This window comes from Mytilus edulis, chromosome 12 (assembly GCF_963676685.1).
Source record: "Mytilus edulis chromosome 12, xbMytEdul2.2, whole genome shotgun sequence".
NCBI lineage: Eukaryota > Metazoa > Mollusca > Bivalvia > Mytilida > Mytilidae > Mytilus > Mytilus edulis.
The window spans coordinates 48,393,154-48,417,516 of record NC_092355.1 but is presented as its reverse complement, the minus strand read 5'-3'; the positions used below and the strand labels follow the sequence as shown (position 1 = coordinate 48,417,516).

The following is a 24,363-nucleotide window of genomic DNA, read 5'->3' as shown; positions in this document are numbered from 1 at the left end:
ATCCATTAGATACAGTAGGAGTCATATTGTGTTGACGTTATCCTTTGTATATGTTATACTAGATTTTTGGCTTGGAATTAAATTATATGACTTGAATGTGTTGGATTTTTGTGAACTGCAACAACTAGTTCCTGATATTGGTGACTTTCATAGCGTAATAGTTTTTCTAATGATTTTACGAATAAAATCATGACCCCGTAACCACGCCCCTTCGGTTACATTATGGTGGAGGACCCGGGCACGTTGACTTCTATGCTCAACAACGATTCCAGTACCTTTAATAGCAGCAAGTGAGTGTTCCCAGTTTCATCAACAAATCTAACAACATGGATATTAATTTAAGACCTCAATGGAGACTCTGGAACTTTCCTAGTCAAAGACGCGTGTGTGGCAAATGTGGAATATTACATAACAGAATTTGTTTTGCTAATTCTAAAATGTGTTTCAAATGTGGAAAAAAGGGACATTATGCAAGAATGTGTTTTGCTCGTATACCGTCTTTGAAAGCAAAAGAACAACAAACAACAATAAAGAAAACCAAAGTGAAAAGTAAAAGAAGAACAGAACGGGATAGATCAAGATGGATTCAACATATGGACAGAAAACAGCCAATGTTTGAATTGCCATTTTCTAATATCAGAAATGCAGCCTTCGTAAGTGTTTTACAAACAAATCATTCAGTTAAAGTGGAACTAAAAAGGGTAAAAGAAAAATTAAAGGAGAAAAATATCAATGGTGAAAAAATTAAGGATCAACATAATATGAAAGATGAGGAAATAAGCAACCTAAAAGAACAATTGCATACAATGTGGGAAAGAGCTCAACTTTATGTTAAACAAAATGAGGAATTTCGAGAAGAATTGGATAAATTTAAATCAACACCAGACAACCTAAATATTAATGATCTTTATTGGCAAAATGAATTCTTAAGGACTGAAAATTTAAGGATAATTACAGTGAGTAATGATTTTAAGAAACAACAATATTTGGAGAAAAGCAAAATTGATGTAGAGTACAATGAAATAGTGAAAAGACATCCGATATATTTAGAACTTCAACTAGATTATGATCAACTACAAAAAACATTAGATTTATTTAAAGATTCAACAATGGGCAGAAAAGAAGAAAGAGAAAAATATGAAATAAAAATAGTACAGCTTGAAATGCAGATAAGACAATTTCAAAACCAACAACAACAGCAACAACAAAACCAACAACAACCGCAACAGCAGATGTGGCATCAACCAGTGAATGGTTACAATCAAAGACAATCTTTTAATTCTAATTATAACAGTAGGAACAATAGAGGACGTTTTTATTAACTTTTATTAACACGAGGACGTGTTATTTGTTGAGGAGGAGCCATTTGTCACCAGGCTAATTTGGACTTAATTTTTATTTTATTATTTATTTAGAAATTGAACTTTTAGAAAAGATATTATTTTACAAATTTAAATATTTACATGTATAGACAAATAATGTGTTAATCTTAATTAGTGACATATGATTTTCAAATATTTGAGACAGATTTATTGAGTTACAGAAATTAATATGAAAGACATTAATTCATACTAAAGGTGTGAAAATTATTGAAAGAATGAGATTATATGAGTATTATAAATTATAATTATCTTTTGTATTAATTAATGTGAATGCTGTCACTTATAGATTAAAGTTTTGAAATGTCATTTTTAATTTGAGTATTGTCATGTTAATTGAGTATTGTCTATTTTTGATATCTAGTATAAATACTTATTGTAAACTTTGTAAATTTAGTTGAAAAAGAATATACTGAGAAATAGTAAGATCCATTAGATACAGTAGGAGTCATATTGTGTTGACGTTATCCTTTGTATATGTTATACTAGATTTTTGGCTTGGAATTAAATTATATGACTTGAATGTGTTGGATTTTTGTGAACTGCAACAACTAGTTCCTGATATTGGTGACTTTCATAGCGTAATAGTTTTTCTAATGATTTTACGAATAAAATCATGACCCCGTAACCACGCCCCTTCGGTTACATATATTATGATGGTATGATACTAAACCCCTAACGGGAAGGATTGTGCCTGATGTTCATATGATGAAATCTTAATCTTTCAGTCAGTTTAATTGAAGTCTAGAGCTGGCATGTCAGTTAACTGCTAGTAGTCTGTTGTTATTTATGTATTATTGTCATTTTGTTTATTTTCTTTGGTTACATCTTCTGATATCAGACTCGGACTTCTCTTGAACTGAATTTTAATGTGCGTATTGTTATGCGTTTACTTTTCTACATTGGCTAGAGGTATAGGGGGAGGGTTGAGATCTCACAAACATGTTTAACCCCGCCTGTCCCAAGTCAGGAGCCTCTGGCCTTTGTTAGTCTTGTATTATTTTAATTGTGTACAATTTGGAAATTAGTATGGCGTTCATTATCACTGAACTAGTATATATTTGTTTAGGGGCCAGTTGAAGGACGCCTCCGGGTGCGGGAATTTCTCGCTACATTGAAGACCTATTGGTGACCTTCTACTGTTGTTTTTTTCTATGGTCAGGTTGTTGTCTCTTTGGCACATTCCCCATTTCCATTCTCAATTTTATTATCTCATTCTCAGTGAGGTAAGATTGTGTTTTATGAGCATGGAAAGTGAAATGAGTGCATACCTGTATAATTTTAATATGCACATGCTAAACACCAACTGAGGCAATTAAGGGCCATAATATTAGTCCGAAAGGAAGTTGACAATTGATAACTAGAGCTTTACAAAAGTCAAAGTGACCTTTCTAACTACTAACTGTTAGGCCTTATTTCAAAATGATCCAGAGTTTCCTCCCCTTGTGCCTTTGATTGAACTTATATTTAACTTAAGTCTTTGTACATGTATCACAAATTTTACATTACCAAATACATGAGGTCAAGGTCTACCAAACCAGGCATATACACCTTACCTCAATCAATACACCAAATATAGTTAGTCCCCCTAACGACGAAGTCAAAATGGACCTAAGGTTTGCACTCTGACTGTCTGTTCGTCTGTCCATCTGTCAGTTAGCAAATCAGATTTCCACACTTTTTTCTATTTGTTTCCAGATATTGATTTGATATTTGATGTATGGTTTTATCATGACAAGTTACAGATTAATTTCGAATTTTTTTCCGGCTTTTTGTTAAAGATATTGACCTGATACTTGTTGTATAATTAACACCATGACAAGTTATATATCAAGTTGAACTATATACACATACAATGAATTTTTAACTGGTAGGGAACTATGTTTTGCCATGAAATACCCAAAAGAATACTTGTTTCATCTGATAAACTGACCAACCATGAAAACTAACATGTGTATAATACCAAGAAAATTGGGTCAAGGCCACATAAAACCTGATCATGCTGATAGATAACATGAAACCTTTCATTCATTCCATACACCAAATATAGTCAGTGTCTGTACTTCATTTAGTATCTGAGAATTGACCAGACCACCACAACTTAAAACTATTGTCCAATGAACCATGGAAAAAGCTTAAGGTCAGATGAAACCTGCCAGACAGGTCATCAACCAAATTCAACTGATTTATTTCTAATATTATCTAAGAAACATACAAAACCACCAAAACTTGATACTAATGGACATTGAAGTGAGATCAAGGTCAGATAAATGTGTAAACCTTCAAATTGTTTTGCAAACCATATAAAGTTAAACTATTAATTATACATGTAGTATCTTTGAAGAAATCTACCATAACCTCAATCACTGACCCATGAAATGGTCTAAACCTCACTGACAGACCTGACAACCTTGCAAGGATCCAAAATTATCAAATATAGTTATACTATTACACATAATAAGTGAGTATGATAATTCACATGACCAAAATCTATACTTTTTTCAAGCAGTGAACCATGAAAATGAGGTCAAGAAGAACAATGGACATACATGACAGACGGAAACTTTGTATCATAAGGCGTATGCTTCCAAGCTATGATGTATTCTGGTCTTCTGCCTTCTGAAATTTAAAGCTTTATACAAATGATTTATAGCGCCACCAGGTAGTTACTCTGGACTCAACTTTCTTTTCAGGTGAGGAAAAAAATGCAGAGATGTGGTATGATAGCTTACATGACAACTATAAATATCCATCAAAAGTCCAATCTACATGATTGTTAACCATCAAGAATTTTAATAGATTAACCAGGTTTTGCCAGAATAAAAAAATTGCATAAATGCTCTCTGCAGGCACTTCCAAATATAACAGATCTTTGATTATTTTTGTTCTATTCACAACTTCAAGAGACTCCTGCTCAATATGATATGAGCTTGACATAATGTACATGATGTATTCATATTTGTTAAAGACTGTATGAGGAACTCTTATTCATGTCTATATTACATGTTATTATAGTTAAATGGTTAATAGAAACATGCATGGTTAAAATATCTATAAAAGTGGTGGAGTTTCTAAAAAGATTTTAAAGTGAAATGGAATATTTCTAAAACACCCCCTACTCCACTTAAATCCACACCAAATTTCTCCAGAAATTAATCAAATGAAAGTAATTTTTCATAAATATTATAAGAGTAAAAATATGATTGAAAGTTAATGTGGTCAGTTGTTCTTGTGTATACACCCAGTATTTATTTATTAAATGTGTTCAGGTCACATTCATGGTCCACACTCAACAGGCAAGATCTCAAATATATTTTAAAGTAATAATACATTATTTTATATTTATTGACTATAAGTTTCCATTCAACAATAAAACAAACATGTAATCATTGATATTCATTCAAATGTTATGTTTCACATAGCCAATAGGATTGTTGAATTGTCAAGAGCTCCTGCTCAAATTGCACTTGTGTCTGTATTTCTAAAAGGTTCTGTGTTTGTATATATCTTCACCTGGCATCAAACACTATCACTGTCAATAAGTTAAGGATATTAAAACAACTCTTCACATCTTAACATGAAACTTCTCCACATCAGTTAGAATCTGGTGTAAGAGCATTTTAGTATATTTCACTTTTAACTCAATCATCCTATAAATCATGTAAATAAAACATTCCATATAATTATACATCTATAAACTAGTATGGAATCTCTAAAGAAACACTAATTTTATCTGAGGTGCATTCCCCATCTACCTCTATAGAAAGGACAATGCAGATATATATGATAAAAGTTTAACTTCTAGACTTACCACTGTAGGAAGAGGGGCTGCCCCAGTATACATTCATGGTTATCCATGAACTTTAGCTTATTTTCATATTTAAATTTGAATTTTGAAAACTTTAAAATACAAAAAATTTTAATAATGAAATATTCATTGCTTGTCATTGATGCACAGTGGGTTATTTATTTTTTCATCAATCTTTATAAGATTTTTTTTATTTCTGGTAAGTTGTATTTCTACATAATTTTTGTAGTGATTTGCAATTCATGTTATTTTTTAGTGAAATTAGGCATAAACACTCTTTTACATGTTGTGTAAAAAATAATCATATAATGTACGGCAAAGAAATCAAAATTCAACCATAAGTTGCTCTGACCATATTAAAAAAAAATGTATGAATTTTCAAGCATAAAACTAGAAAGAAAAATCCTCTAAATGAAAGCAAAAATAAAAAGGAAAATTCTAAAGTCAAAACCACAGATTGCTGATTTTAAGGAACAAAGTTATCTCCCCTTTATTGAAGAATTTAGCCCACATCAATCAATCACAAAAAGTTTTGGTACAAAAGTAACAAAATACTTCATCATCAGAATATTACCCTTATTCTATAAATGAACTCTATTACTTCACATTATAATTGTAAACTTTAGTTTTGTTGATGTTATGAACATATTAGATATTATTTGAAATGTGCTTTATGTCATAACTCTATTCTTTACTTACTGAAGTGTTTCATTTCTTTGCTGGAAAAGATCATTTCGCAAAGTGGATTTCGCAAAATAAGGGTCAATGTTTCATTACTTTGTTGCAAGTACCCCATGTCATCCATTTATTTTTATCGAATACATTTTAAAATTCAGTTACTGTGTTTTCATGAGTAATCATTTTAAGTTACTGTGTTTTCATGAGTAATCATTTTAAGATACTGTGTTTTCATGACAATCGTTTTAAGTTTCTGTGCTTTCATGATTATTATTTCAAGTTACTGTGTTTTCATGAGTAATCACTTTAAGTTACTGTGTTTTCATGAGTTATCATTTCAAGTAACTGTGCTTTCATGATTATCATTTTAAGTTACTGTTTTTTTTATGAGTAATCATTTTAAGTTTCTGTGTTTTAATGAGTAATTATTTTAAGTTACTGTGTTTTCATGAGTACTCATTTTAAGTTACTGTGTTTTAATGAGTAATCATTTTTAGTTAGTTTTTTCATGAGTAATCATTTTAAGTTTCTGTGTTTTCATGAATCCCACGAATCATTCAGATTTACTGTGTTCATGAGTAATCAATGCAAGTTTTGTGTGATCATAATAATTTTTTAAGTTAAGTGTATTAATGCATACCATTGATCATTTTAAGTAACTGTGTTCTTGAGTAATTATTTTTGAGTAATTGTGTTCATATTAATGATTATACATCAAAGGATACTTCTTTTTGTTCTTTTCTTGTACATAATTCTGTAACCACACTCACGACATCTGATAGGATCTCTTGCTTTTATCTCATTTTCTTGGTGACACTCTGTAAATTTAAAGTTAGCATTTTGTATAAATCAAATATATGTATAAAGTTCATTTTTTTTAATATTCCAATCAAGGGCCCCCCAGTGAGAGGACATATCAACAACCATACGTAAACATAGAAAGGAAGATAAACTCCAGAAAATCTTTAGAAAAAAAATAGATGATTTAACCATACTTTTCTGTTAATTATTGTTTTTGTTTTAATTACAATTGATAAGCAAAATATTTTTTATTCAGAACATAACTGGCATTCAGTTAAATATTTAGTCCTCCCAGATTAAAAACTTTAATATATATATAATTGTTTTCTGTAATTTTTTCTTACCCCCACATATATAAATCATTGTCTGCTGTTTGGCAGGAGCTGATCCTTCTTTTGCTTGCTCCATGATTACCTGAAAATAAACAAAAAATCATTTATTGAGATAATAAGCCATTCCAATTTTCACAAGAGCAAAACTTGACAATGCATTTCCTTCAATTCTGTCTTGTTATCAACATTGTTGAGATGGAACTCATGTATGTCTCATTGACAAATGAGAAGTTCTGTATCTATTGTTCTTGTCTTTGATCACATGGATGAGAAGGGAAATATATATAACAAAGATCAAAACAAAGATCAAAAAGATCAGAACATGTATGCATGTTAATGCGTTTGGTGGTATTACTATTTATGTATGAGGGGCCTCGGTGGCCAAGTGGTCTTAGGTTGTGAGATTGAACTCGGCTCGTGTGGGTGCATTCAACTCAAATCTTAATTGACTAGGATTGTCAGTTTTACTTTCGAAGGTCCATGGTTTTCTCGTTTTTTTTTGGCGTTTAAACAACAGAAATTCATTAATCAATTTATGTGTGATCATGAATGCAGTGATCTTCAAGGATTTTTTCTCTATGGGCACAAGGCCCCCTAAAAATATAAAAATTAATTCAATGGGCCATTTTTTTTTAATTAAATGGCCATATTGTCAAATGAGTGGGTCGTTTGTTTACAATAAGAGGTAGTGGTTACTGGTATGATTCTAATTGATATTATGGATATTGTTCCTGTGCTTTTATAATTTCAATTCCAATGAATAACTTTGTCCAAACATCCAAACAGGCCAACATTTATGATAACCTTTATTTACAATGTTAAAACTGGTACTGTTGCGGTGTTCATATTCATGTTTTTTTTAATAAAATTTGGGTCTTCTTCGATTGACATACTATATTCCAGACGTTCCCTATTAGAGGACTTTTCAGGCATTTCCTCTGCACTTCTTGTTTTAATATTACTTCTGTACATTAAAAAGAATAACAGTCATGACAGTAGAGAGTGACATTAATTGACACAGCAACAATTCGCCAAAGGCATGTTTCAAAATATTCAAACGTGTCAAACACCCAAAAATTGCCAAGGACACTTAAGTGCAGTCGGAAACCCGGTTGACATAGAACAAAAGAATCGAAGCTCTTTGTTAGAGAAGGCGATAAATGCTTACGGTAATGTTTACTATAGTGACAAAAATTTTAAAAGTTAATAGAAACAAACAAAATTACAATTTTCTTCTCAATTAAGAAGTGTTTTATTTTAAAAACACCATTTGCATAAGTTGTCAATTTATCTAGTACATAGTTAAGCAGAACAATTAGATATCAAGTCGACGACATGGGTATCTTTCAAGTTGGATGTAGAAAATGCATAACCTCCGATTCTAAAAACTAGAGGCTCTAAAGAGCCTGTGTCGCTCACCTTGGTATATGTGAATATTAAACAAAGGAAGCAGATGGATTCATGACAAAATTGTGTTTTGGTGATGGGGATGTGTTTGTACATCTTACTTTACTGAAAAGTCTTGCTGCTTACAATTATCTCTATCTATAATAAACTTGGCCCAGTAGTTTCAGTGGAAAATGTTAGTAAAAGTTTACAAATTTTATGAAAATTATTAAAAATTGACTATAAAGGACAATAACTCCTTAGGGGGTCAGTTGACCATTTGGGTCATGTTGACTTATTTTAAGGTCTTACTTTGCTGTAAATTATTGCTGTTTACAGTTTATCTCTATCTATAATAATATTCAAGATAATAACCAAAAACAGCAAAATATCCTTAAAATTACCAATTCAGGTCAGGGGCAGCAACCCAGCAATGGGTTGTCCGATTAATCTGAAAATTTCAGGGCAGATAGATCTTGACCTAATAAACAATTTCACCCCATCAGATTTGCTTTAAATGCTTTGGTTTTTGAATTATAAGCCAAAAACTGCATTTGACCCCTATGTTCTTTTTTTGCCATGGCGGCCATCTTGGTTGGATGGCCGGGTCACATGACACATTTTTTAAACAAAATACACCAAAGATGATTGTTGCCGAGTGTGGATTAATTTGGCACAGTAGTTTCAGAGAAGAAGATTTTTGTAAAAAATTACTAAGATTTACCAAAAATGGTTAAAAATTGACTATAAAGGGCAATAACTCCTAAAGGGGTAAACTGACCATTTCGGTCATGCTGACTTATTTGTAAATCTTACTTTGCTGCACATTATTGCTGTTTACAGTTTATCTCTATCTATAATAATATTCAAGATAATAACCAACCAGATGCTCCGCAGGGCGTAGCTTTATACGACCGCAGAGGTTGAACCCTGAACGGTTGGGGCAAGTATGGACACAACATTCAAGCTGGATTCAGCTCTAAATTTGGATTGTGATTAAATAGTTGACACAGCATAGGTTTCTGACACAGAATGAATGTGTTCTAATGAACTTAAATTTTTTGTTTTCTCTTAGAGCAATTTACTATGCTGTTGAATATTAATCCTCACAAAAAAATGTTTGTAGAAATTTTCTTTTTTATTTATGAAATTTCAAATGAGAAAAATTGAACCCAATTTTTTTAATCACATCCCCCTTTCCCTTATTCCAAAACTAATCTCAATTAAAATTTCTAATGGAGTTTGCAACAATAACTACTCATTTAAATACATCATAAAATATTAAGATGTAAAAAAACTGCTTGTTATCACTGAATGGTAAAGATTATTTTAATTTATCAGTTGGTAGTAAAAAGTGAATATACATTGTATATTGTATATAACAAAGATTTAAGTTGATTCTGGACAAAGAAAGATAACTCCAATTAAAAAAAAATCTTGCTATTGCACAATATTTTGCAATTAGATATTTCTTGCTTACTATTCTGGACAAAGAAAGATAACTCTAATTAAAAAAAAATTTGCTATTTCACAATATTGTGCAATTAGATATTTCTTGCCATTGCGCAATACTGTGCAATTGAAAAGACTTGCTATTGCACAAAACTTAATATAATAATTTTAGATCCTGATTTGGACCAACTTGAAAACTGGGTCCATAATAAAAAATCTAAGTACATTTTTGGATTCAGCATATCAAAGAACCCCAAGATTTCAATTTTTGTTAAAATCAGACTAAGTTTAATTTTGGACCCTTTGGACTTAAGTGTAGACCAATTTGAAAACAGGACCAAAAATGAAGAATCTACATACACAGTTAGATTTGGTATATCAAAGAACCCCATTTATTCAATTTTTGATGAAATCAAACAAAGTTTAATTTTGGACCCCGATTTGGACCAACTTGAAAACTGGGCCAATAATCAAGAATCTAAGTACATTTTTAGATTCAGCATATCAAAGAACCTAACTGATTCATTTTTTGTCAAAATCAAACTAAGTTTAATTTTGGACCCTTTGGACCTTAATGTAGACCAATTTGAAAACGGGACCAAAAGTTAAGAATCTACATACACAGTCATGACAGTTAGATTCGGCATATCAAAGAACCCCAATTATTCAATTTTGATGAAATCAAACAAAGTTTAATTTTGGACCCTTTGGGCCCCTTATTCTGTTGGGACCAAAACTCCCAAAATCAATACCAACCTTCCTTTTATGGTCATAAACCTTGTGTTTAAATTTCATAGATTTCTATTTACTTATACTAACGTTATGGTGCGAAAACCAAGAAAAATGCTTATTTGGGTCCCTTTTTGGCCCCTAATTCCTAAACTGTTGGGACCTAAACTCCCAAAATCAATACCAACCTTTCTTTTGTAGTCATTAACATTGTGTTTAAATTTAATTGATTTCTATTTACCTCAACTAAAGTTATTGTGCGAAAACCAAGAATAATGCTTATTTGGGCCCTTTTTTGGCCCCTAATTCCTAAACTGTTGAAACCAAAACTCCCAAAATCAATCCCAACCGTTCTTTTGTGGTCATAAACCTTGAATCAAAATTTCATAGATTTCTATTAATCTAAACTAAAGTTATAGTGCGAAAACCAAGAAAATGCTTATTTGGGCCCTTTTTGGCCCCTTATTCCTAAAATGTTGGGACCAAAACTCCCAAAATCAATACCAACCTTCCTTTTGTGGTCATAAACCTTGTGTTAAAATTTCATAGATTTCCATTCCCTTTTACTAAAGTTAGAGTGCGAAAACTAAAAGTATTCGGACGACGACGACGACGACGCCAACGCCAACGTGATAGCAATAAATTATATACGACGAAAAATTTGAATCGTATAAAAACAGTAAAATTTCCTTAAAATTACCAATTCAGGGGCAGCAACCAAACAATGGGTTGTTCGATTCATCTGAAAATTATAGGGCAGATAGATCTTGACCTAATATACAATTTTACCCCATGTCAGGTTTGCTCTAAATGCTTTGGTTTTTGAGTTATAAGCCAAAAACTGCATTTTACCCCCATGTTCTATTTTTAGCTGTGGCGGCCATCTTGGTTGGTTGGCGGGGTCAGCAGACACATTTTTCAAACTAGATACCCAAATGATAATTGTGGCCAAGTTTGGTTTAATTTGGCCCAGTAGTTTCAGAGGAGAAGATTTTTGTAAAAGATTACTAAGATTTACGTATAATGGTTAAAAATGGACTATAAAGGGCAATAACTCCTAAAGGGGTCAACTGACCATTTCGATCATGTTGACTTATAAGTAAATCTTACTTTGCTGAACATTATTGCTGTTTACAGTTTATCTCTATCTATAATAATATTCAAGATAATAACCAAAAACAGTAAAATTTCCTTAAAATTACCAATTTAGGGACAGCAACCCAACAACGGGTTGTCTGATTCATCTGAAAATCTCAGGGCAGATAGATCTTGACCTGATATACAATTTTACCCCATGTCAGATTTCCTCTAAATGCTTTGGTTTTTGAGTTATAAGCCAAAAACTGCATTTTACCCCTATGTTTTATTTTTAGCCATGGTGGCCATCTTGGTTGGTTGGCGGGGTCACCGGACACATTTTTTAAACTTGATACCCCCATGATGATTGTGGCCAAGTTTGGTTAAATTTGGCCCAGTAGTTTCAGAGGAGAAGATTTTTGTAAAAGTTAAGGCAGGACGACGACGAACGACGCCGGACGACGACGACGGACGCCAAGTGATGAGAAAAGCTCACTTGGCCTTTCGGCCAGGTGAGCTAAAAATTACCATGGATGGAAAACATTTCAATCTATTTGTTCAGTAATTTTCGTGTCAGCCCTTCTATTATGTAACTCATGAAAAAATTCCAACAAATGGGTAACAATTGTATAGAAAAAAGAAAATCGAGTGCACCTTTCTATATTAGGGCGTGTTTGAGTTGAATATTTTGTTTTGATATCGTACAAAGCAAGAATATTTCATACATTGTCTCGCTTCAACTTTTATCATTTTTATAAACCAAAGCTAAAGGTTGACTTTATAAAATAAAACAATCACAGTACTATAAGATGAAATATATGGGTCAAGTGAAATACCTATCTAATGAATCACAAAAACAGAGTAGGTGTGTTCGAAAAGCTATGTTTTTACTGAAAGTACTTGACGACAGTCTTTCAAATTGGATGATGAAAATGCATATCTTCAAAAATTAGAATTTTGTGTGTGTGATAACTAGGGTTTATAGTCTTCAACCACTAAAAAAATCTAGTCTGCCCTTCCATGAAAAATTTAATTAGAATTTTTTTAAATGTTTATGAATTTTCAAAAATTCCACTTGGCAACTGATCAGACAATAATTTTAAGTTAAATCAATGCAGACAAGATTATTACAATGTAACTGATGCTCATTAGCTAATTGATACATTTGTCTTTTTAAATACAACTGACATATATAAGGATCGTAATGGTGCAATGCGGATATATTTATCGGTTTCCAAGAGCAAAATTAGTAGCGTGCCATCCCTACAATGGCTTCCATTTCTATGATTGTGAAAATGAACTGGCGTAATGGGGAGATAATTTTGATGAAGTAGAATCCTGACTGAGTGCCTTTCATGTAAACAAATATTACATTCGAACAAAGGCTTTTGGGTATTTGCCTAGCGTGTTGACTATTCCTACCTGCATGGGTACGCACAGACAGGTGATGCGCCAATCATTGGCGGGAATTCTACACAGTTTTGTATATTAACAAGGTGACAGTACTGACACGAAACCACAATCAGAAATCCATTTTACCATATTTAAACATAAAATAGAGAGGAAAATATTGTGCACCAAGTGGGCGCTTACAAATGTCACTCTTTGCGCCGTTTCTGGTCCAAAAGCGCAATTGGCACTTGGTGCACGCCCTACCTGATCACTGGAATGATGAAAAGACCTACTGCCTATAAACTGGAGTTATCTCCCATGCAATATATATATATATATATTTGATTTGTTTGTGCTTTTTTGGTATAAATGCGTCTGTATGCTTCATTGTAAATAAATCATTTATATTACAAAAAATGTTATCTTTAAATGCTTATGTTTCAAGATTTGACTTTTTATTATTAATCATTGTATGATCTTGTATGGTGTTTTTCTGGATTTTGTATATTTTTCCAAATTTTGTATATCAGATGACATTTCCTTCAAATATTTCCCTACATTGTAAGATAAATCAATGAATTTGAAACATACTGCAGTTTGTGTCTTTACTTGTTGTCTTCCTTAAATAATTAGGAGAAATAATGCAAATTTGTCAACTTGCACGTTGTTTCGTTTTTGCTTCTCCGAAACAGGAAGTTCTAAAATTGTAAACAAATAATATCTCGCGAGAGTATATAGTTTTCGGTTTTCTCGAGACTTATCCTTATGACAATTCTTTATTCGGAGTGACTCGAAAGAAGAACGATTTGATTGGTCAAATTTACTTGGCGAATATTTTGAAAGTATCAATTTTTATCTGAAGAAAAATATTTGAAAACAGACATTTGTGCATATATTTTAACATTTTAACTGTTGAATCTATATTTTTACACACTCATTTCACTACCTAGCGTATTGATTTCGACGATTCTTATATCAATTTTGAATGGTAAGTCATTTTTGGTTGCACTGATTGCGTGTCCCAAAGTCCCAACCTTCCCGCTTTGACACTACCAAGCCCACTTGTTTACAAAATTAAAATTGCATAATTTTTACAGAAAGAATGGTGTTTTGATATGAGATATGAATCAACGAGTTTAATTTATGCCTTAATCCTTTTAATATTGTTTAAGATTCTTTAAAAATTTTGAATAAACGTGAGACTGTGAGTAAGTCACATCTTGTATGATTTGAAAGAATATTTGGCAAAGTCAGGAAGGGATACCTGTAAATCATTGATTTATATCATAACATCTGCAGATTTTGTTTATACACCTCTATAAACTGTATAGTGAGTTCTTAAGTGTAACCTGAGACTATACCCTAGGTTTAACGGATACAAGTCAAATCTGCATCCAGGGGGGGATAGGACCTTTATCGGGACTCTGGGATCGGGTGTTTTTAAGCTCGGGATTGCGGGATCCGGGAATTCTTTATTTCGAATTTCGGGATCTGGGATTTTTATTCTTCAAATTTGGACCTCGGGATTTCGTGTTTTTAAGCCCTGGATTTGGGGACCATGACCCCTCCTATCCCCCCTCATATAGAAAAAGTCAAATGGGCACCTATTTAAAGTCAATTCTGCATCCAATAATATTTGATATAATAAATATAAATATTACTAAAAATATAAATTCATGATCTATTTTGGGGGTTGGATTTTAGCTAGCTGCGGAACCGTAGCTCTTAGGTCCTTATGTTATTTTTTTACTATGGTCCGCAAATAGTCAAAAAATAACATAAGGACCTAAGAGCTACGGTTCCGCAGCTAGATTTTAGCATGCATTAAAACGTATCAAGCAGTTAGAATACAAAAGTTTTCCAGTGGCGGATCCAGAATTTTTCATAAGTGGGGGCCCGCTCCAGTCACGCTTCAATGATTCCCTATATAAGCAACCAATTTTTTTCCCATTAAGGGGGCCCAGGCCCCCCTAAATCCGCCTCTGCTTTCCCAACATTCTATGACTGACGTTTTTTTATAATTTTTCTTTTCAATTAATTAATCACATACAGATAGTTACTTCAAAAACTTCATAAGAAACAATGAAGCCCTTACCCAAGCTGTTTTTTTTAACAATGAGACAATTAGAAGCAATAAAATGAAAAACTAAATGTATGAGTCCCTTTCAAAAATTCAAACTTTTAGGCAAAATAATTAGCAGATAAAGGTTTTTTTCAGAAAAGTTTAAACAGTATTAAACCAACAATCCTGTAAAATGTTCAACTGGTTAAAAAATGCATTAAAAATATCCAATACCTCTTATATATAATTAAAAATACCCATTTAGTTTATGGGAACATGTAGTTGGAACCCCCCCCCCCCCCCCCCGTTTTGTCCTGGGCTAGGAACCCCCCTTTTAAATGTAGTGGGTGGTAAGAACTGAAAATAACTGGCTTTAAAAATTTGCACAAACAATGCAGAGTAAACATGGTAAAAATAAATATTCTCCCTGTCTAATTTCAAAATTGGTTAAAGGTCTTCCTCATAACTTTCTGTTCCCTGAAATAAACCCATTTGGATACCAACATGTATTTTCACTATATATTTGTTATCTATGACATACTTGTATGAAGTCATTTCAAATAATATCTGAGTACAGGGTTAGAACATGCAATTTTTTGCATGATAACAAATGGAAGATTAAACGATGCAAAAGAATCCATATTAAAATTGCATTATCTTTTCTTAATCTTAATCATAGTTAATGATGTATTGAGGCAATATATTTTACCAGGCCAGGCCTAGGCATTGTGAAGTTTTGATAAACTGTTTATAAATTGACTTTAGTTTATCAATGAATTAGTCTTCCATATATTAATATTTCAAAAACTGATAATAAAATTATAAATTAAAACAAGAAATGATAAACTTTTTTAAACCTATTGAAGTAAATATTTAGATTTTAGTTAATAATCATTTTAAGGTAGTACCATGATTCAATTTAGTCATATTTGATTTATTTTTTAGTTTACTTATAAATGTATGCAAGCATGAAACACAGAACATAAATACCAATGTTAAAATGAGAAAACAGCATATACACATGTTATGAATTCAAAGATATGAAAGTAATTATATAATTGACCAGTGTCAATCAGTTATTTGAAAGTTCATTAGTTAATGACAAAATATTTGATCTGCATTACCTGAGGAATGCAAGTGTCATAATTACCTTTAATCACCTCAGGTCATTTGCATATTGTCCTACATTTCATTGTCAATCTTTAGTTTAATAGCTATATAGTTGTTAAAAAATTGTAGAAATCTGCTATCTTGTAATCAAATGTGAAAAAGACCTTTGATCAAGAAAAAAGTTGTATTACATTTTCAAAGGATTTTTTTACAAGGTGAACTGATATATCCTGATAAGCAACTGATAAGGTCTGTGATTATGAATTTTATTACTTAGATTTTTGTCAAGACTTAATCTTCATTTATGATATCATCAGGGATTATTATTTTCTAAAATGTCTAAGAGAAGATTGACCATAAAAAAAAAATTGGTAAAGGAGGAAGTACTGACCTCTGTTGAGTTTTTATTCTATAATATATAGTAATATTTTTAAATAAGGTAAGAAACTTGCTGATGAAAGTAAATGTTATTTTTAATTTTTAGGGTTTACCACATACTGTACATAATGTAAATTACATGTGCATTTCCCTATTCACTTTTTTCTATGAATGTGTTTAAAAAATGAAATTAAATGTAGGTTACAATATATATATGTTAAAAGTGATAATCGACTTGTTCAAGGTAGATGATGAGGGTCTTTTGTGTGAAAAATTACTAGTTTAGGTTTGAATTTACATCAATAATTGTCAGAAAGATACCCCTAATTATGCTATTATAATGATCTAAACATGCAATGGTGATATTTAAGAATTTGGAAAGAACCAAGAAGACATGGGTCAAATTAACCATTCAATACATTATTTAAGTACTGTGTAGTGCACATGCTACATTATTTAAAATGTAAAAAATGGAATCTGACATTGTTCAGATAAACACTTTGCTTTATCTTACCTGTCATGCTTGTATATTCTTTTAAATCAGCTTTAACTAATTTACAATGTAAAACTATTCTTGTTTCTTAAGGATGTGTAATCTTCTTATCTTAGACAGAAGGATAGATGTAAAATATTTTATTTTTATCATCATATTAATCATGTGTCCCCCCATTAATTAAAAAAAAACTAGACATTTTGAAACTTGTGTTGTCTTCCCTTTTAAGGAATTATAAGTATATTTTTTTTATTATGGCTCTCAGACATAGAACTAAATCTTCTGAGTACACACCTGTTTTTTGTCCCAAGCTGTCAATAATAAGCATTTGTCTGTCCAAGCTCTACCAATGTTGTGTACCCCAAGCTGTCATTGTATATATAAGCATTTGTTTGTCCAAGCTGTCACATCATGTGTTTCATTTTTGTACTTATACTTAAAATTTAATACTTTGACAGTTTATAGGTATTTTCTGCCCATTATGAGTATATATCAAATGCTTCATATTTAAGTTGCAATATATGTGTCAATTCAATTAACACAACTGGAATGAATTAAAACAATAACTTAATCAAGAATTGAGAAGTTCTCTATCTGGCACTTTACCAACCCACAGCTATATATATGTTTGCATATGTACATTTGTTCTCTAAAACTTTTAAATGATGGAAAACCTTATTCATTTTCATGTAAGGGCTATTCCAGAAAAAAATGTATGGGGGGGGTTGGAAGGCAGTTTTTGTCAGCACCCGCCACCCAGACAATTGTAATTTAGAATTATAGTGCGCTATAGTGTGAAAATTTGCTCTAATACCCATCACCCATGTATTATTAATATAATGTGCCTTCCAACCCCCCCATACATTTTTTTCTGGAATAGCCCTAAGTCAATTTTGTATATATATATATATATAGCAAAAGTAAATAAACACGGTGTACAGAATGCAAATTTAAAAATATTATTATATATATATATATACATTTTTTGTAAGTGCTTGTGATAGATTCCATTGTATTAAAGGGAGACAAACCTGAAAACTTGAAAACTTTTGTTAGCATGTTTATTTTTGTTATGCATACACAGTGTAATGTATAATTGTATAATTCAATCATGGAAACATTTTGCAATCATGTGCTCTAATGATTTATCATTAAGTCTTACAAGTCAGAAACTTCTCACATCAAAAAAGCTAGCTGTGTGGTTTAATTTTGGTGGCTTTAAATCAAAGCTAACAAACTATTTTAAATTAAGTTTTGCTGTCTGTTTAAGCATTATTAAGCTACTGTACTTGCACACATACATGTAACCCACTCTTATAAGTCATAGTAAAAAAACTTTCTTATATTGTACAGGATGTACAAATAAACATGAAATGTACCTTCATAAGGGTAATCATGGTAGTAACTTAAATTATGATATATACTTGTTCTCTTTTAGTTTGAAGAATGGATGACCTGTTACACAGACCGTTACCATTCCTGAGACCGCTCATGTCAACAGATTTCCGTTCAGATACATGTATGGAACCTTTCAATCCAGCAAAGATGAGGTCTGTCAGCACATCTACTCCAATTCTAACACGAGAGATGGTTGACCAGAAGACGCCCAAGGTCACAAGATCAATGTCAACAGGTCAAGTCAATGATTCAGGATTTGATGAATCCTTCACAGACTCATGCTGTGGTGACGAAACAATGTGTATGAGTACTCCAAGTACAGTTTGTAGAAATGATAAATGTACTCCTGTTACAAACTTTAATGATATGTACAAGTACAGAGGTGATAGTGGTTTGGATGATAGTTACACATGTGCTTTTAATGTCAAAGTCAATCGTTTCTTTGAAACACCAGGTTCCACATTTTTCGCTGACTCAATAGACGATTGTGATGACATCAGGGAAAGTAAAAGAAGTAAGAGGCAGTCCGTTAGCATTCCATCCTACAGTTTAAACCTCGACCTTGAACCTTGTCCCATGGAACTTGGTACAGACGATTACACTTCAAGTTTAGTGGAAAGATTTGATGAAGTTATGCTTAAATTTTCACCCATATATCCTGAAAAAGTGATTGGAAGGAAGATGGGCCTTGATCATGTGGACATCATCTCAGAACTAGCGGATAGAAACATAAGTTGTTCTGCAATACTTCAGTACTTAGATCCAAAAGATTTATGCAGGTATACATCTAACTATTGGTCATGAGCTAGTAATACATTTTCTTTTATTAGCATGATTAGGCCATAAAATATACTTCATCAAGTTATGAAAGTTATATGAAATTTTTCAACAACAAGAAAACTGTAGAAAACTCATCTCAACATTAAAAAAAAGACACTGGTTGACAAATATGAATATATACATAAAACTGAAGAAAATAAATTCTTTTGTAAAAACACTTTGTCAAGAGAGAAAATTATGGAAATGGCTAAAAGTGCTTTTAACATCTTTGTGAATTATGTAGTTACAACATGTACAAGTGAAGTACATGTAATATACATGCACAATGATTGTTAAATATAAGAGTGTAATCTGTGTCTAAACGTACATGTATATGTGTACATAGACCCCTAAAAAAATGTTGTAGTAATACTAGTATATCTTTAATTGTATACATATATATACAGCTGATCTAATGGCCATATCCCTTTTCAGTATGTGTGAGGTGAGCAGAAGATGGCAGACAGTATGTAATGGTGATCCAGTCAGTCGGAAAAGAAAGAGATCCATCACAGACAGACTGATCATTGGCAAGGTAAAATCCCTTCAATAATGATAAGATTTTGTAAACTGCACTATATTTTAATTATGGAAAACAAATACATTTTGATAGGATGTTGTAAAACAAGCTTTATAAAGCATGTTAAGATCATATTGTAAAGAAGAGAAGCAACAAAAAACAATATTATCCTTTTATAATGCAAATTAAAAGTTCTTTTTTTCTTTCAAATTCAGTCTCACACTCAAAGAGAAAATATTTCTATAATGAGTTTAAAAAAAAACTGATAATGATGAAGCAATTCAAAATACAAACAAAATGTGGCCACACTATAGATATGCCATGATGTTTGATGGCAAGTAAAATGGTTTGGAACACATTTACTTACATGTACTTCTGCGCATTCAGATTTCATTTTGTTTAATATTAACAGATGACCCATTTTTTTCTCCTACCAATGAAAGTTTCATTTGTTTTTTTAATAAAGCAATCCATACATATGGTTGTGACCTTGTATATTTTATTTTATTTTGTTGCTTTTAGAAATCTTCTAAGCATTTGTACCCATTACCATGATTACCTTTCAGACAATACATTTTCTTAATAATAATGATGGACATAGGTCTGTTTCAGGGAAACTTCATTTTCAAACAAATTTACCATTTCTTTTGTTGATTTTAGGAGAATGCAGGAAAAAGATCTCCACCAAAGCAGTTCCGAGGGTTAACGAATAGTCAGACCACATTGGCACCACTACAGCTTGTAGGAAAACTAACCAAACAACTGACTCCATGTTCTATTAAAGTTAATCTATTTCAAAAGGTATGTTAAATAAGGATTATAAATCAAAATGTATATATTTTAAAAAAAATGTGGAATATGTCATTGAGACAGCAACCCAAGACCACAACCCAAAAGTCAAGACAGACATTTTGTAAATGTCAACATACACAGGGGTGCTGGCCATGGGATATTGAAAAGTTGTTGCCAGAAAATTGTTCCAAAAATTTTGCACAAAGATAAATCAGCTAAGTTCTTCTTCAAATTAATGTACATCAGCTTTTCTAAATGTTAGAAAAGGTATCAAAAATTGTGAAAGGTTGTGATTAGTCAAGAAATTCAAATTATAAAAACAAAGTATAAAATTAATGTTCTTTGCATTTAAAGCTGACATAAAACAGTTTAGCACAGAATGATAAAAAAAGAAACATACATGTATATCAAATATTTATACATTGATATTCAGTTATGGTATTCCTACAAATTCATTATGAATATAAAATAGTTTTCTTGCTTTTCATAGTGTCTTTTATTTGCAGGCTGCCAGTTCTCTGAAGAATGATGAAAAATTAAGAAAGTGTCCGAAATGTTCCAAAGTGTCCAAAGTATTACCGGTCCAGGAAAGAGGACAGTGTCAAAACATGGATTGTTTGTTTGACTTTTGTACCAAATGCTTTTACAATTTTCATGGCTCAAAACCGTGTGTACCAATGTCACCTAAGAAGGCAAAGACCACGTCTATAGGAGGTAAAAAGAGTAAAAAGAATCTAAGAAGACTGTAGCTCATAAGGCAACTCTTGGTTGCAGGTTAAAAGTGCAATATATCCCAGCAAGCAATGCTGTGGAGTTAGCTGAAGGAATGGCCAGGTAGAGTTGTCTCCAATTAGGAGACCAAGAGAAAATGAAGTTATTTCCCTTTACACTGGAGATGACTTTGTGATAGAAAATCAGTTTGCTATTGAGCAGCTGGGGAAAAAAAGGTTGGCCATTTTCCATGATGGGCACATATGGAGGAATAGCTCTTTGATGAGCTGACAAGATTCAGCAACAAAAAGTCCAAGATGGGCTAGCCGGTGAATTGAAAGAGCCTTTAAAAAGCACACATTTTTAGATATTTATTTCTAGTCAATGATTTTTAGAATAATCACTTTAAAAGTTTTTTTTCTTTCTATGCTATTTAATACTTTCACAATGACCAAAACTTTTGGCAATTCAATTGTGCTTTAAAGACTTATTAAGTCAATTTTTCTTATAGAAATTTAAAAGATAGTAGCATTAAAGCTTAGATATGTTGTCTGATATATATTATTAACATATATATCATAAATCAGGCAAAAAGGGAAATTAAGAAAATATGCATGTATGCACAATATATGTAAACTTTTTATGTTTCTAATTTTTATACACTTATTTTTACATTTGCATGTATTGCAAACTTTGTTCTAGTAAATATTTTATACAATGTTTTTTTCATATTATTTTTATTTGTTATTTTTTATTTCACTTTTATTTGAATGTATTGTATGAATGAGAAGGAGAAATGACTTGATGCAAGAGTAGATTACATATATAGAGATAACAGATTTTGATGTACATGTATTAAAGAATAGATTTGAAAAGAACGTACTAATCAGAGGTATTCTCCAAATTGGAAAATTAAAAATTTTGATATTTGAAAAAGCTGACAACAGAATATACATTCATTAAAATCAACAATCAGAAAGGGCATTTTTATATGACTTGTTGATTTTTTGGAGAAGATATTCAGAAATTAAATGAAATTACAGGGTTGTGAAAAATTATAGTGCTCATCACTATGACAGAAATCAAGAGGGGTATAGAATGTGTTTCAGAAATATGAAATTGTGAAAGAGAAAACATGAATGATACCGTCATTGGATTGCATGAGTGAATCAATAAATTGAGTGTATATATAGTAGTGTGCATGTGTAAAAAAGATGGAAATGTATCTGATGGAGTAGTTGTGTATGTGTCCGCAGATTAAGTGAGTAAGCTATTATTTAATGACGGGAACACCAATGTGTTCAATTTATAATGACCAGACATGTGTTCATAAATAATATCTGCCACAAATGTGTTCAAAATGATATCCACCATAGATTGTGTTCCTTGAATCTCTTGTTACTGAATAAAATTATTTTATTTACACCTTGTTTTGATTATATAGATAATAAGATATACATATAAGTATGTTTATGTAAAAGTGTTCCATTTTGCCATTGACATGCAACCATTTTAGTCTTTGGCAGCCATGTTGCAACTGGGTATAGAAATTTATGTCTATGGCAGCCAAAAATAGTCATGCAATATCTACATGATCTAAAAAGCAAATCTACAAGGTGAATACAGATTACAGATACCCCGGTATTCATCTTGAAATACAAAGTGTTAGAACTTTTTACCTATCAGCAGAATGGTTAAGCCACAAGAAGTAAAATTTTACCTTTGATTTTTTACATTCTAATACATGATGGAAAATACACTAGTACATCCCGAGAACCAAAGTTTTACTATCCATAAAAAAGGCACTGGGGCAAAATAAAGCACATACAAAACAGATAATTGATGGACTACCATATTACTGCATGTATGATCATGTAAAACAAATAGACTTTACATACAATATACTTTTAAACTCCCTTTATCTGAAAAAATAACATTAAACAACCTGATTACTCCAAATTGATAGAAGCATGACTAGTTCTCACAATGTTTAGTAGAAAAAATCTGATCTACTTGTAACAGCATACAAAATTACATTACATACATGTACTGCATATGAAATTACTAAATATCAGCAACCTACCATATCTACCTCTGACATAAACAAACAAGAAACTGCACAATCTGTGGAATCAGATTGAAAAGGTTGTGCCTTTAATTAATGACTAAAAGTCGATTTGGAATTGGAACATACATCCTTGAGATCAAAAACAAAATAACTGGAAACAACATGACTATTAAGTTAACCAATACAATAAACAAAACAAAATGTCCAGCTCTTTTTTTCTTGTCAAAAAAAGAAGAAATTATAGACCATCAAATTTTAAATCTGGTAATTAACAATAAGATATGGAAGAAGGTGCACATTGAGGTAAAAATTAAATGAAAACAAATGTTCTATCAAAATTGTTTTCAAGCAAAAAATCATTACATGAACTATGCTAGCTGACACTTGAAAAGTAGAACCTATAGCTTTTTGGACTTATAAAAATGACTGGCTATTATTATGAAAATGAGAAGATCTGGTATAATTACCAATGAGACATCTATCCACCAAAGTTCAAATGAAGTGAATATAAGCTAATAAGTTATTCAGGTTCATCACTACAATGTTATCAATAATCGGGAGAAAATATATACTGTGGTACTTAGTTAGCTAGTTAACCATGGATTTATCTGTTGTATTTTGACTACGGTTATGTATAAGAGCAAGAAGATGAATGAATGGGTTAACAAAACACAATTGATGCAAACATTTACTATATAATGTAATGAAAAAGAAACAGCTATTCAAAACACAACCTAGTTCAACACATTCTTATTTATTGCTTTTGCTTCCCGAATTTGATTTCAGAAAGAAATTATTATTTTTGGTATGATTAATTTTAGTTTTAATATAGGTATAAATTAACACAGATATTACTACATGTATAAACACTTGCAGTCCTATATCCTGTCAGTACAAGTACATATTTTGTCATTTTCTCATTCAAATTGGATTAGAAGCCTTTACACTGACTATATTTGATCGAGGTGTTCTGATAGA

General features: G+C 31.5%; 2 protein-coding genes across 2 annotated transcripts; both read left to right on the top strand.

The window, feature by feature from the left end:
• Positions 1–326: 326 nt before the first annotated feature.
• On the top strand, positions 327–1,322 carry LOC139497653 (mRNA export factor GLE1-like). The gene has a single exon (XM_071285883.1). The coding sequence runs from the start codon at positions 327–329 to the stop codon at positions 1,320–1,322; it is 996 nt and encodes a 331-aa protein (XP_071141984.1).
• Positions 1,323–13,842: 12,520 nt separating this feature from the next.
• Positions 13,843–22,742, top strand: LOC139498675 (F-box only protein 5-like). The gene is made up of 5 exons (XM_071287188.1): positions 13,843–14,022; positions 18,516–19,254; positions 19,730–19,829; positions 20,475–20,615; positions 21,113–22,742. Exons 2-5 carry the CDS (start codon positions 18,524–18,526, stop codon positions 21,353–21,355), a joined length of 1,215 nt encoding a protein of 404 aa, XP_071143289.1. The 5' UTR covers positions 13,843–14,022; positions 18,516–18,523; the 3' UTR covers positions 21,356–22,742.
• The last annotated feature ends 1,621 nt before the right edge of the window (positions 22,743–24,363 follow it).

Excerpts from the sequence above, each read along its gene's own strand:
- LOC139497653 (XM_071285883.1), top strand. The coding sequence starts at position 327 with ATGGATATTAATTTAAGACCTCAATGGAGACTCTGGAACTTTCCTAGT.
- LOC139498675 (XM_071287188.1), top strand. The coding sequence starts at position 18,524 with ATGGATGACCTGTTACACAGACCGTTACCATTCCTGAGACCGCTCATG. Across the intron at positions 19,255-19,729 it reads GATCCAAAAGATTTATGCAG|TATGTGTGAGGTGAGCAGAA; the intron begins GTATACATCTAA and ends ATCCCTTTTCAG. Across the intron at positions 20,616-21,112 it reads AAGTTAATCTATTTCAAAAG|GCTGCCAGTTCTCTGAAGAA; the intron begins GTATGTTAAATA and ends TTTTATTTGCAG.